Below are 15,359 nucleotides of genomic sequence, written 5' to 3' on the forward strand. Positions count from 1 at the left end.
GACTTAAGATTTTTGAGGAAGATACAAGTGCCTGGTCTTTTTCATGTTTTGATCTTAAAACATATTTGCCCATTGTCTATTTTTTATTACTTTTCTAGATAACCCACTTTCACATTGATACTACTAACAGTAAAAGCAAATATTGACAAGCTTTGAAGGATCTTGTCAATTTCTTCTTAGAATTGAATGTCAAAGGTGGAAGGTAATGTGGATGTTATCTAGTCCAACTTTTCTTATTTAAGGAATATAAGATTTTTTATGCTCCCACAACTGCTTCAACCCTCCTAGAATTTCTTTATTTCATCCTCTGTAATCGATACTGGAGCATAAATGGAAATTATATTCATAGTGTGTTTGCATTTTGTTTCTTTTTCACTCATTCTCTTCTTGAGTATTTCAAATGATCAAGGAACCCAGAAATATTTCTTGTAGACACATGAACGTAGACACAAATTTATAGTTGAGCAGGACTTTAGAGACTATCTTCCCTAGTCAACTTTCTTTTAAAGATGAAGAAGGAACCTGAGTTCAAGAAAAGTTAAATGGCTAAAGATCACAGAGATAGTAAGTAGCAAACAATTTGAATCCAGTTCCTCTAATTGTCTAAATTCAATTCCCTTTCACCTGTAATACTCTAAAGAAATCAGACCTTCTAGTCTCATTATCTTTCTCAGGAAAACCTTTGAATATCCCCACCTTTCAGATACAAGTTCTTTATATCTCCTAAAAATGTCAATATTAGTGTTTGTTTTTTCCATTAATGGATCAATCCCTTGATAATAACACAAATATCTCTTCTGGCCAAAGTGCCAAGTTGTCACATATCACTTGCCACCAATTTTGTTGTTGAGTTGTTTTAATCATGTACAGTTCTTCATGACCCCCTTTAAGGTTTTCTTGGCAAAGATACTGATGTGGTTTGTCATTTCCTTCTCCTGCTCATTTGACAGATGAGGAAACTGAGGCAAACAGGATGAAGTGACCTGCCCAGGGTCATACACCCAGAAAGTGACTGAGGACAGATTTGAACTCAGGAGATGTCTTCTGACTCCAGACCTGGCACTCTGTCTACTGTGCCACCTAGATGCCCAGTTGCCACCAATTACATTAATGTTTTATCACGGGTCTCCAGACTATTCAATTCTTAGCATTCTCTGACCTACTCTGCTCCATCTGCTCCTCCTACCACAATCACTGCATAAGGAGAAGTGTTACCAGACCCACATATACTTGTCTTTGTTTCACAAGTTGTTTTTACCAAATCATCCATGACCTAGTGAGCAGTTGATTCTGATGCTTTTTAAAATTTTTTGAATTCGGTTTAAGATCATAGTTTTAGGGTTGCAAGGAGCCTCAGAGGTCAACCTACCCAACCCCCTTATTTTATAGCTGAAGAAAGATCAGTACCTTGCCCAAGGTCACACAGTCAATAAAAATCAGAGGAAAGATTTGAATCCAAATCTCAAGCCAATTTTACTTACCCACATTGCTTCCTTATTTATTTGATAAGCCAAAATAGCCATTTGCCATTTATGATTTATTGAGTTTGTCCATTCCTAGGTAGACAGAGAATGTGTACAATGTGTATACTAGGGAGGGAGGGAAAAAAGAGGAGGAGGAAGAAGAAGAAAGAAAAAAGAACATATAAGGCATTCAGGGAGTAGCAAGTCATTCAATTTGACTCATACCTATCAGGAAATTTAGCTTTGCACAATGCATGGCACATAGTGGATAATAGTTGATAAAATGAGGTTGGAGATGGTAAAACTGAGAAAACAGGTCAAGGCCAGATGGTGAAGAATCGTAAATGCTTTATTAAGGAGGTTGGACTTTATTGCCCAGATAATAGAAAGCTGTTGAAAATTTTGAGCAGAGAAGTGAAATGATTAGCTCTGTGGAAGATTAATGTTGACATATATAGGATGAGCTAGAGAAAGAAGTGTCTGGTGGACATGGCTAGTTAGGAAGCGTTGACAAGGATCTAGGAGAGAAGTAATGAGTCTGTCACTGGCGTGATCTCCAAGAGGATTGAAAGGAGGGAAGGATAGGAGAGGGACTGTGGCTAATTGACTGCCAACCCTGGAAGGAACTTAGAAGATGGAAGAATTCAGAGGCCATAATGAAATTTTAAACCTGGATGATTGAGAAGATGACATGACAAAAGTAAAGAATTAAAGGAAAGGAGCTGATTTGATGGGAATGAGAGGAAAATGAGTTATTTTGATCAAGGTTGAGTTTGGTTGAGGTTGAGTTTGAGGTGTTCATGGTGCATTCAACAATAAACATTCATTAAACACTATGTATGAGTGCCTGAGTATGTATATGTGTCTCTGTGTATCACACATGTAGCAACAACATTGCATCAGGCACCTGGATACAATAACAAAAAACAACAATCCTCGGGCTCTAAGACTTTGTATTCTCCTGGATAGAAACATTCTTCAGGGGAAGAGGGAACTATGAACAGTTTGGGAGTTATCCACATGGAAATGTTCATTGGGAGTTCTAGGAGCAGATGAGCTTTGTAGATACCATCAACATGGAAGAGAAGGCTGTGAATAGAGCATTATGGGCCACTTATTTCCAGGAGACAAGGGGGAGGAAAAGGAATCAGTCCATAAACATTTATTAAGCCTCTTTTGTGATACCAAAAAAAAAAAAAAAAAAAAAAAAAAAGAAGAAGAAGAAGAAAAGGTAAAAAGTAGAATCTGTTTTCAGGGTGTTCAGTCCAGTGGTGGTTCTAGTTCAACTATTCAGTGGTATCTGACTCTGTGGACCATATCATGCCATGGGATTTTCTTGGCAAAGATACTGGAGTAGTTGGCCATTTTCTTGTCCAGTGGACTAAGGCAAACATGTAAATGACTTGTTCAGTCATACAGCTAGTAAGGTCTGAAGTCGGATTTGAATTTAGGTCTTCCCACTCCAGCACTCTGTTCACTGAGTCACCTAGCTACCTAGTTACAAACAACTACATACACAAAAATATATTCAAGATAAATTGGAAGTAGTCTAAAAGGGAAAACCCTAAGAATTAAAGATGACTAGGGAAAAACTTCTTGTAGAAGTTGAGATTTTAGCCGAGACTTACAGGAAGGCACGAAAAGCTAAGAGGGAGAATGTTCTGGGCGTGAGACACAGCCAGCGAAAATGCTCAAGGACTGGAAGATTGAGCATCTTGTATAAGGAACAGCAAAGCAGGTGGTATCATTGAATCAGGGAATAGGTAGGGGGAGTTAAGTGTGAGAAGACAAAAAAGTCTTTAAGTAATGAAAGACTTGACAACCAATCAGAATTTTAAGGTAAAAGGAAACCTCTGAAGTTTATTGAGTGGTGAGGTGTTATGATCAGGCTTGTGTTGTAGGGAAATCGCCTCAACAGCTAAATGAGTTTTGTAGTGAAGAGAGACTAAGCAGCAGGCTAGAAATCAGGAAGGAAACGAAAGAGTAACTGCCAAGAGGGAGGAGAACCAGAACATGCATTGGTAGACAGAGTATCTGTTCATCAGTGCCAGATGTTACAGAAAAAAAGTTCCCTTCCAAGAATAAAAAGAAGAATAAAAATGCTTTTTTAAAAAATACTTAACACAGTAACTGGCACATAGTAGGTATTATATAAATGTGAGTTCTCTTTTCTTTCCTTTCCCTCTTTAGATATGATTAATCCATTGGTCAGCAGTGACTTTTAAGAGTGGTTTCTGTGTAGCAGTAAGTAGAGTGATTCAGGTTGCAAAGGGATTAAAGGATTGAGTGAGTATTGATATATTGAAACAGCAAGTGTAGTCTATGCTGTTGAGGAAGTATGGCAGTTAAAAATAGAAAAAAAAAATAGAACAAATATGAAGGAAAGGACTGTGTGTGTGTGTGTCTGTGTGTCCGTGTATCTATATGTCTGTGTCTGTGTCTAAGCATAGGAGAGGATTGAAGTTGTTTTTAGGAAAAGGTGAAGGAGCCAACAAAAAAAAAATTTGAAGTTGCAAGACATAATGGGAAAAATTGAAGGATCCAGGGGCAGAAAACATAAGGATCCTGGGCTCAAGAGTACATGTGAAGGAATTAACCTTGGAAGGGTTATAACCTAATGATAGAGAGAGTAGAGATAGATCTTTTAAGTGAAAAGGAAAGAAAGAAATTGAGACTTGTTCCTTCCATGGCAGGAATCCATTCCCTCTTCTTCTCTCTGCCTTCTAGAATCTCCATCCTTACTCCAAAGCTCAGTTCAAGCACTCTGTCCTACATGAGTCCTGTGATAAATGTTAGGAAATCAACAAGATTTGAATAAAAGTTATTCTAAAATAGTATCTATAGCCCAACTGAGATTAGTTAACGTGGACCCAATCAACAGAGTTTTATGGTTTTCTTTGGCAATACTATGACTTGAATGTAAGAAGTGAAAAGGGGGGACATGGAAGCCAAGATTGGGATGAACAAAAAAAGCTGAGGATGGTATTAGTATCAAAATAATGAGTAACCAGACATGAAGCAAGCTAAGTTAAAAAGGTAAATGAAGTCAAAATGAGATGAGAGAGAATGAATAAGCAGGAGGTCAGGCAACAAGAGGTCATAATAAGAATGAAGATCCAGTTCCTTTTGTATATGATTATGAAAGGTTCGTGTACAAGTATGTATACATTCCCCTTCCATTAGGAAACCATAACTACCTTTCTAGGGCTACTTCTGATGCTGCTTAAAGGCACTTTTATGAAAAAAGAAATGTGTGGATGGCCATTTTAAAGTTTTGCTTTAGGTATAATATATTAAACTCAAGTTAAAGTGCCCATTATTTTACAAATATCTATTACAAGAAAATATGTGATATTCCTATAAGTGCCATTTAACTTAACATTCCCTATTGCCCTCAGAGGCCCATGCTCTGTCTTAAAATTTTCATATTTATGCTTTCTAGTCATGGAGCAAAGTGATAAATACTCAAGCCATTATCTCTGAATAAAGTATGGCATCATAACAACATTCAAGATGGGTAGGAGAATATTTTAAAAATTCTTTTATATGCTATCTTGATGGCAGAGAAGTAACAGATAATGGGAATGATGATGGTGATGATAATAGTCACTTAGATAGTGTTTTAAAGTTAGCCAGATTTTATATGTGTGCACACATGTTCCTACTTGTATCTTACAAGAGTAATGTTTCTATTGTTTTTATTATTTCTGTTTGACAGATAAGGAAGCTGAGACTGAGGTGAAGTTACCTACAGTAACACACATACATACATTCCTACTTGCACCTCACAAATAAAGTCTTTAGTTTATTATTATTATTTCCATTTGACAGATAAGGAAGCTAAGACTGAGGTGACCTACAGTTACCTACAGTTACACATACATATTCTTGTACTTCACAAATAAATTCTCTACTTCATTATTATTATTATTTCCATTTGACAGATAAGGAGACTGAGGTTGAGATGAAATTACTTAATTACAGTAACACAGCTAGTAAGTATAGAAGGTGATACTTGAACTCAGGTCTTTGAGATTCAAAGGCTAGCATCATTTCCAATATACCACCTTTCAGCTCATCCCAGTTAAACACCTTGCCTGTGCATGGTGCTATCTTAAACATAGTTCTGTGGGGCAGTGGAAAAGAGCACTGATTCTGGAGTTCTAAGACTTAGGTCTAAACCCCACCCATTTCTGACATTTATAAGCTTTGTGACCTTAGTTAGATTACTTAAATCCCTTGGACCCAAACTTCTTGCTTATAAAATAAAGGGATTAGACTAGATCACTTCTGAGATCCCCTTCAACATAACTAGAGTTATGATCTTGTAAACCTTAGTCTCATTTTCTGAAAAGTTTATTAACATCTATTCTGGGAATTTGCTCCAAGGAACTTAGACTAGCAAAAGATGGTTCCTTACACTTATGCAAATATTGGCAGCATGCTAAACAAAGGCTGGAGGGAATTTGGGCAAATTAATTCCTGAGTCTCAGTTTTTTCATCTTTAAAACAAAGGACTGTTAACATCATACAAAAATTTTGTGTATCTGTATAGGGCTTTATGTTTTATAACACACCTCACAATCAATCTTTGTTAACAAATAAACAGAAAACTAGAAGAAGAAAAAAATGAATTATAGGATTTAGAGCATTGGATCACAGGGCTGGGAAAGAACCTTAGAGCCCATTCCACCCAACTCCCCTATTATAAGAAGGGTAAACAGAGGCATAGACAGGGGAAGTAACTTGCCTGAAATCATCCACACAATAAGAGGCAGTGCCAGGAAATGAACCCAGATCCCCTTCCTCTAAATTCATCATATTCTTCACTGTTGAAAGCTGTTTCTAGTTTAGATTAAAATGATCTGGAATGTTCTCTCAGATTTTAATATTTTATCATCTTTATAGGTGAATCCAAAAGTACCTTAATGGGGGCCAGTCTGTCTTGGTTTAATCCTAGGAAATTTAATCCACTCCAGATTTGGGGATTCCAGAAAATGTCCTTCACCTTCCAAGGTCCTAGTTGTCAAGATCCCAACAAACAAGAGCCTTACCCAATATAAGCCCAGTCTCCTACAGGTATTCTAGCCAGAATAAGCAGTGGTATTTGCAAGAGTGAATTCTGCCTTAGTGGTATAGGACTTCCTTCCAAACACTGATCCATCTTATTTCCTATTCAAAACTAGGTCTAGACTAGTTGGGAGTTTTCATAGCAAATAAGTTAAATTTGTTTCCAATTTAATTTTCTTAGATTTGGGGGAACATGAGCTCTGATAGAGCAGGGGTGGGCAGGTTTAGGAAGAAAACCTCTAATTATGCTCATGCAACCAAGAGACTTGTGATCTGTCATCTAAATTCTTCCACAAAGCCAATTTTACTCAGTTGATCAGTATGAGAAGAGTATCTAGGGCTGAGCTGATGGTGATAGGATTTATAAGTTATGATTCCCAAAGTCTAGAATGATGCTTCAAATTGAATAGAAACCTAAGGATTGAAAAGTCAGTAAATATATATTAACATCTGTGAAAAGGAAGTTCAGTTCATAAACATTTATCAACAGTGTGCTGTTCTGACTTTTAAAATTTTTTTTTATATTTGAATAATCCTTTACTTTTTACAAAGCTTCTTCACATTGGATCCTCAAAAACAAATGAGGGGAGACTAAATCATAGAATTTAGAGCTGAAGTTTCCTAAAAGAAGTCTCTTAGAAGTCTTTTCATTCACCTTCATTATATAATGAGAGCATTAAGTTCCAGGGTGCTTAACCTTTCACAACTTGCCCCATGCTGAATCTCCATCTTTGTTACATATTACTACTCTTTCTGTGTTCTACAACAAGCAGTCAAATTGGCCCTGCTGTTTCTCACACTCAACACTCAGCTTCCCAACTCAGCCCTGTCACACATGCCTAGAATGCACTTCGTCTCCACCATATTACATCCTGGATGTCCTTCTTGTCTCAGCTCAAATAGCACTTTGGGAAAAGTCATCCTGATCCTTCAGCTGCTAGTACCATACCTGTTTGGTGCATATTTTGAATATACAGATACAGATGGGTAGATAGATAAATGATGAGAGACAGACAGACAGACAGACACATGTTATTCCTTTCACTAAAATGTAAGCTCTTTGAAGATAGGTGCTGTTCCATTTTTTGGTATCCCTAGTACTAAACAAAAAAATGTTCATTAATTGATAGGTTATGCATTTTGCCTTGAGACCACACAAGTAACAGAGGCTGGATTCCAACTCCAGTCTCCCAATTCCAAATCTAATATTCTTCCCTCTAAAACACACTTCTTTTCACTTTACATATCAATTAGTCCTGATTTTACAAGTTAAGAAACTGAGGTCCAGAAAGATTGATTTGTCCAAGATGATAATGCCAATCAATATTTAAACCCAGAATTTCTACCTCTCTACTACCCCAAACTGCCTCTCCTCTTTGTTTTCCAAAACAGATCATATCTCCTCTAGGGGTTTTTTAATTTTACCCAAAGCATCTAGGCCTTTAATAAAATAAGATCTATATTTTGATTTAAAATATGTTAATGGCGATATATATTTTTCTTCATTGCAGGTCCCATTGCTTGTTTGAATAGTGTATAAAGAACAGATAATTGCAAAAGCTAACTCTGTAACACACCCATAATCATCATTCAAGGACTTGGAGCAGCAAGGAACATCACAAGTCGGTATTACTTTCTTGTCTATAGGCCAAAATATATGTAGTTAATTTTCAGCCTGTTCCTGTATAATGGTTCAAAGGGAAAAAATACTTTTTGCTGCCCAGCCTGTGTGCCAAGGAAATGTGTTCTGCCTCTGAACATTTAAGGTTGCCAATAAACTATTCTTGTTGGCAGGTTAATAAAAATATAAATATTGTGTAGCCCAGCACTACAGCACTAACACTTAATTATCCATTTGGACAAAATGGAAAGGAGGTCTTTGTCCTCCACTGATTACAGACTGCCGCCAAGCCTTTTTACCATATACAGCTGTTTGAAAAACATCTACTCGTTTGAAATCTGCAAGCAGAAGATAAAAGGGTCAGTGACCAGTTAAATGGAGTTGGAAAGTAATACAGGGCCTATATGTCTTGGAAGGAATTTTTAAAAGGGCGTTGTTAAGTTTTTGAAACTGAAATTGTCTGATTCTTGCCTCCACATAGATTGGGGAGCATAATTCCATGTTTCATAGATCAGTATCTGACTCACTGTTTTTCTTTGTTTAATTATCACAGTCCCATGATATTTATCAAATTCTTTCATGTGCATAGGATCCATACTGTGAGGGACTGGAAAGATAGAACAGTTTCAGATGCTCAGAATGACCAGGAAGTAGTCTTTAGTGACCATAGAATAGATTGTCTCTGAAGCTTGTTACATGTGGGGATATGAAGTATAAGCTACAATTGCACTGCTGCCTACTGACCCCAAGGAACATCCATACCCCCTCTTGATCTCTTTGCACTAAGAAGGGGGAAATCATGTGTTTACATGCCACAGAGATTGAATTGTTTTGGGAAATGACTGAGAATTTTGCTTAATGGTTCATGATCGGGGACTCAGGCTTGTCCCTTTCAGCCTGCACTCCAGGATTCCTGTCTTCCCCTTCATTGTACTATAAATTTTCTTGTAGCATCCTGTTTGGTGTCACCAGTATTTATAACAAAGTTTAACTACTCTCATAGTATTCTGTATATATCCTTAAAAGTATTTTGTTAAATTGAAATAACTTTAAAAGATAAATAGCAATTATGAGGATTTCTTTTCTTATTATCTATGTCATCTTTTAAAAAAAGGAAATAGAAAAATCTGTATTTTAATTTTTTTATGATCACATTAGCTCTGGACGTCATCCAAAATGAAAACCTTGCTTTTCACTGCTTAAACTTAAACTAGAGCTATACATGTCACTAACTTTCCAAAATGAGGAGAGCATTCAGCCAATTGCTTTTATCTGCAACTGTCTGTATTATCTGACTGTTAGTGCCACAAATAAAACAAATTAAGTTGCTATAATTGTGTGAATTTCTATGACTCCATTTCTTATTTTGTTTTGGGGGTACAAATATCCCTGGAGCACATGTGTGGTCATATCACACTGTTGCTCCAAGATAATTGGTTCCATCACCTAACATTTAAAGCCCTTCACAATCTGATCCAAACTAGCTTTCTAGACATATTTCACATTATTCCTCCTTGTACAGTCCCCCTAAAACAGCACTAGAAAGATTACTTTCTTGCTCTTCCTTATACTTAACAGTATGACATATCCCATTTCTGTGCCTGAAATATACCCCCTTCTTCCCTATACCTCTTACCAACTCTAGTTGCCTTTGAGGTTAAATTTTATATGAGGTATATATACATATATTTGTATCTGTGTGTGTGTGTGTATATATATATATATAGTCTACCTGATCTTTCCATTTATTAACACCTTTCCCCTAAAAATTAACTTGTATTCATTTTTGTCTTTTTACACAATATGTGTCCTCAGTCCCATGAGAATGTCAGCTCTTTGAGAATGAAGAGTTTTCTTTTTTTTTTTTGTTTTTATATTTACCTCATTTAGCACAATGTTTGGCACATAGTAAGTACTGATTAAATGCTTGATAAATTTAGAGACATTTGTTCCATTAATATGGCATACTCCTTGTTTCCCCTTTCATAACTCTCTGAGCTTCAGTTTCCACTTTTGAAAGAAGGGGTTGTGGACTGGGTGATCTTTCCGTGTCCTGTATACTTTGAGTTACCACATAAGCTTTGCATTCTAACTCTAAGGAACATAGAAAATCCAGAGAGCTGTTGATTCTGCCCACAACCAAAGATTTCCTTCCAATAAAGATTGAGCCAGAAATCCCCCATGTGTGTTACACTGTCAACACTGCTTGATGTTGTCCATACAGAAGAAGGTAGAGGCAACAAAGAATAGAGGTTATATTTTCCTGTTGAATGGCTACCTGGTATTTCAGTTTTCTCAGGAAGAAAAGAGGACAAAACATTGTAAATAAAACATCTTCAAAAACTTTTCCTTGGTTTAAAAAAAAAAACAAATTTTCAAAACCTCTTTTTTGAACAAATATGAATTTCAAAATACAAAACCAAAAAACAAAACAAGATAGAATGTGCAATGAATTATATTATAAAACATTATATAAACGCTAGCTTTTATTATGAAATCAATTTTTTTTCAAGTTGCTTTCATAAGTTTTATCTCATTATTTGCAAAAATTAATATTAGCCCCATTTTCAAAAATGAGCAAACTGAAGTCCAAGAATGTTACATGATTTGTCCACGTAGTCCAAGCAGTAAGTTATGCATGATTTTGGAACTAGGGTCTCATGGTATGTGGGATGGTGAGCTTTCCACTCCCACCATTATGTTAAGAAGGATTAGAATTCCTCCTTTGGAATTGGGTGTTCTTCTAGACTTTGAACATTAAAAGGAAGGTATCTACTGGTCTTAGATGTTTTAATTTGTTTCTCAAGACTAACAGTTTAGAATATGTCATTCTTCTGAATGGATCAATATGTCCAAGACCTGTGGATTTTTCCAGTGTGGAACTCTCACTACCAGTGAAGATTGAAACCTGTCTGTGATTTTGAGAGAGTTCTCTAAGTCTCCAAGATTAGTGATTTATAAAGTCTTTTAGGCATTTGAAAGCCCTTGATAACCTGGCTCCAACTTGCCTTTCTGAATCGATTAGACATTATTTTGCTTTATGAACTTTGTGTTCCAAGCAAACTGCCCTCCATGATATTCCACCTATCTAATATTCTATCTGTCTCCCACTCCCTTGCCTTTGCCCAGACTATCTTCCATACCACAGCCTCCTTAATTATGCTTCATGGAAGCCCTAGTTCCCTTCAAAAGTTACCTCAAGGTACTGCAAGCAGCCTTCCTTGACTTCTCTAATTGTTAGTGCTCCCCTTCCCACTAAAATTGTAAATGAATATTTTTCTATTAAATTATTTATATGTGTACATGTCATTCACCCCATTAGAATCCAAGGTCCTTAGGACTGTTTCATTTTTCTACAGTTCCTGGCCCTTTGCAGGGGAGAGGAAGGAAGATATTAAGAAGGCCTGTGATTTTTCATTAGTATGAGGAACTTTTGACCCAATTCCCTTTGTCATTATAGATCAGCAACTCTTCTGGAGTTTATTGTATTAATTAGTTTCCTGGGAGCTCTGAGAAATTAAGTGACTTTTCCAGGAATCCCCAGTCAGGATGTGTCAATGTCCAGACTTTTTATATCCAATTTTCCTTATTATGAGTTCTATATCCTATCCACAATTCCGGCATACCTCAGTTCCAGATGGTATTGGAAAATCATTGACGGGAGCTAGGAATCTTATCAGGTAAGTTAATGCTTGTGAAATATCTATTGTTCCAGGAAGCTGCTGCTGCTTTTATTGAATGTGGTACCAAGGGGGAAAGGACAGCAAATACTATGAGACTATGAGAAGGAAACTCTGGGACAGGGATTTCCAGCCCTTAGGGACACCACCCTATTGTTGGACTTGGTGGTTGCTGAGGGCCTTGCTAGTTCTAAAGCTGTAACACTATGACTAAATGGCCTCTGAAGTCTGTGACCTACTGAATATATGCTTTTTCCTCATTCCTTTTTACCCTAGAGCATATTCTGAGAACTTTTTCTCTCTAAGAACCAAATTTTTGATAGGGACAACTGTAATAAATTAGCCCAAGTGTGGGAATGGCAAGAGAGTGGAGGAACAAAAATTAATTATCTAGATATATTGAACTGTTATGTCTTCATACCACTCCCAGAGCTCTGTTAGCTCATCCTATTTGATGACATCCAACCTAACTTAAAACCATGATGTGAATACAAGTCAAGGAATTTGGAGGAGATCAGAGCTGGACCTCTATTTCTAAGTTGAGGAGAGTCTGTGAGGGATCCTGCCCATTGACCACCATCTCAGAGCAGCTCAATTCCCTAGAGTAGAATCTCCTGACCCTATAGTTAGGACACTGGCCCCCTTGATCACCAGGGAGCTCATGCACACTTTCTGTCCTGGCCTGTCTGGGCTAAAACAAGACCCCAGAAATCTGGGAGCTCCCGAGCCATTCTGGAGAGGGAATGAGTCTGCTCTGCAGTTACTGGACACCAGTCCCCAGGCTGTGAGTCAGCTAACGTTTCACTAAGGGCAGCTGACATGGGAGCCAGGCTGGCAGTTGCTAGGCAGTAAGTCCCGAGCCAAGAGTTGGCTGACCCAGGCTCTCCACCATTCACACTACTGGTCAAAAGGATCCCAATTGTAAGGAGAAAGGGGGGAAGGCCATTGAACATGGCCTTACTATGAGCAATTATGTGCCAATGAAGCTTTTCTTCATTCACAACTCATCCAATAAAATAGGTGAATATGGATAGGGCTTCATTCAAACCCAGATGATGGAAATATCTTGCTCTCTGAAGATGAAGATGAATTTCAAAGAGGGATAAAGCAAAAACCAAGGCAAATGAAAAAATTAAGCAAACTAAAATAGAAAGATGATTACATTTTCATTTTTAAGACTGAAGAGACCAATAAACAGAATACTACCTAATTATCTTTCCATGTAAAAAATTCATGATGACAACTAAAAATATATACACATATGTGTGTGAGTATTTTGTTGAGACAGGTAAAAACCTTATCCCTCAGAGACTGTATTCACCTGTTGGGATCAATGCTGTTAGAGCAAATAATTAGAAAATTAAAGCAAACATATTTTTTTCTTCCTACAAATATAGAGGCTTCTTCTACTGAAAAGGACCTTCAAAATTGGTTAGAGATTTTATACTAGGACTTTTTTAGAAGCTGAGTAAGTCCCAGGTTTTAGTCCCAAGCTCTCAGTTGCTGCTGTGTTTATGTTGCCAGGAGATGTGAAACTGCAAATGCAAATATGTTCAAAGCCTAAGGATCAAAGACCAATTAAATGAGAAACTGCTGACAAGTCCATTTGGCCCCATTTCCAAAGCCAAGTATGTTTTAGTAAAGTAGGAAGCCCTGAGACTTCATAAAACTAAGATGGGCCTCTGCTTCCTATGCAAATGCACGAAAGGACTTCAATACAGAGAACAAATTATTAAAATAGCATAGTTTATACTGGAAAGCATATTGGCCTTGGAATAAGAAGGATCCCTTTTTTTTTTTATGTTACACTGCCTCTCCTAATACACATAATTTTAAAATTCTCTTGATATGTATCTGTTGGTTTCAATGATCTGAGCCCAGAGGTCATCTGAACTTGGTTTGAGGAGACAGAATGCTTTTTTCTTCCTGAACTCCCATCAAGATTGGCCTCGAACACAACCAAGACATTTTCCCTGTTTAGAGCAGCCACCCACCTATAATATGTGACATCCCAGGAACTTTCCAGCCCTACTTTTAAAATGATACAGAGAACCAAAGTAGGGAAAGAAATTTTGGACTTTCCATAAGCCTGGATTGGAAAGAGAGAGAAAGTGGCAAGAATGAAGATGGAAAAGAGTCTTTTTCTTCTCTTTAGAGGGATGTAGTTATTCTTAGATGTAGAAGTTCAAATCAAACTGATGGTTGTGAAAATGGCTTGTATCCACCGAACAAAAACAACTGGGATCAGAATTGTGCCTGGGCCAGGAACTTGGTCACCCACCGCTGTAATTTCAAGGTCAGTCTCCAACACACACCTATTGTGGATGTCTGAAATTCCACCATTAGTTTTTTTATTTCATTGGGTTAAGGGCATGTCCCCTATTTGAATGGGGGTAAGACATTAATTAACCTGCTATCAATCATTAAGGCCTCAATGGAAATGAGTTTAACAGATCCAAAGTTACACTTTTGGTTGGGTCAAGTGCTGATAAGGGCAAGAGGGAGAAAAGTCAGAATATGAACCACTCTCTTAACTGACCTCAGACAGCCAATGAGTGGTAGAAGGTAGATAAAAGTATACAAAACTATAAAACTCACATAAAAACTTTAAAAAATGAAATATTATGGAAATATTTCACTCAATATAGAACTTTATGCTTTTATTAAAATATTGTTAAAAAATGTTTTTTAGTGAGCAGGATAATTTGACGTATTAGGATCATCTGGGATCAAGCCCTACCTCTTACACATAGAGGGTGTCTGTGGGAGTAAGAATGGGACTATATGACTCTTCTTCTAAGAGAGAAGAGAGCAAGGAATGCAAAATAGTAGAAAGGAGAGGATTTGGCTGGTTTCATAGTTTTGCCTGGCCTCTGTCCCCAAAATGTTTTCCTGAGATCCTCTCCTAACTAAATTCTGTTTAGAAGTTTGGACTTTGACTTTTAAAAGCCCTCTCTCAGCCCATTCTGTATTATTCCACAATTGTGTTAATTAGTTTTTCCCTTATTTTAGAGTACAAAATCCATTTCCCAACAGCCACAACAAGCCACAATCTTCAGACTAATTGTTATGCAGCACTCCAGTTCTATAAGTGCAGTCTGTATACAAGCTTCTGAGGAAAAAGCACTTAACAGGGATTCATCTTAAAAGCCTCTCACCAAGTACAAGTTACATAACCTACTCTTAAAGTGCCTGCCTTAAGGAGGTATTATCTCTATTTTAGAAAGGTAATAAGAGGAAAGTCACTTGTTCTAGTCCAAAGTCCAACTGAACCAGGAGTTGGGGAACTACATGTTCTCATTCTTATTTCTCCCTCTCTGTCCTTTCTGGTCTGATAAGCATTGTGGCAGGTAACTAGGAATATCAGACCTTCAAGTAAAAAAATAATTCAGAATAGTGTGACAGGTGACTAGAAATATTAGACCTTCAAGGAAAAAAATAATTCAAAACCAGTTCATCCTTGTTAAATAACTGAAGGGACAAGTATTTTGGGGATGGGGAGGTGCTGATATTTCACCAAAACTT

General features: G+C 37.1%; 1 protein-coding gene across 6 annotated transcripts in view; it reads left to right on the top strand.

Moving 5' to 3' along the window:
• Positions 1 to 9,488, top strand: part of COBL (cordon-bleu WH2 repeat protein) — a 335,540-nt gene extending 326,052 nt beyond the window's left edge. For all 6 annotated transcript variants that reach the window (XM_031957165.1, XM_031957173.1, XM_031957169.1 and 3 more), the window contains one exon: positions 8,045 to 9,488. In XM_031957165.1, coding sequence (XP_031813025.1) covers positions 8,045 to 8,062 — 18 coding nt within the window. In that variant the 3' untranslated portion in view covers positions 8,063 to 9,488. The remainder of the gene's footprint in view (positions 1 to 8,044) is intronic.
• Positions 9,489 to 15,359: the final 5,871 nt, after the last annotated feature.

Source organism: Sarcophilus harrisii, chromosome 1 (assembly GCF_902635505.1).
Source record: "Sarcophilus harrisii chromosome 1, mSarHar1.11, whole genome shotgun sequence".
Classification (NCBI taxonomy): Eukaryota; Metazoa; Chordata; class Mammalia; order Dasyuromorphia; family Dasyuridae; genus Sarcophilus; species Sarcophilus harrisii.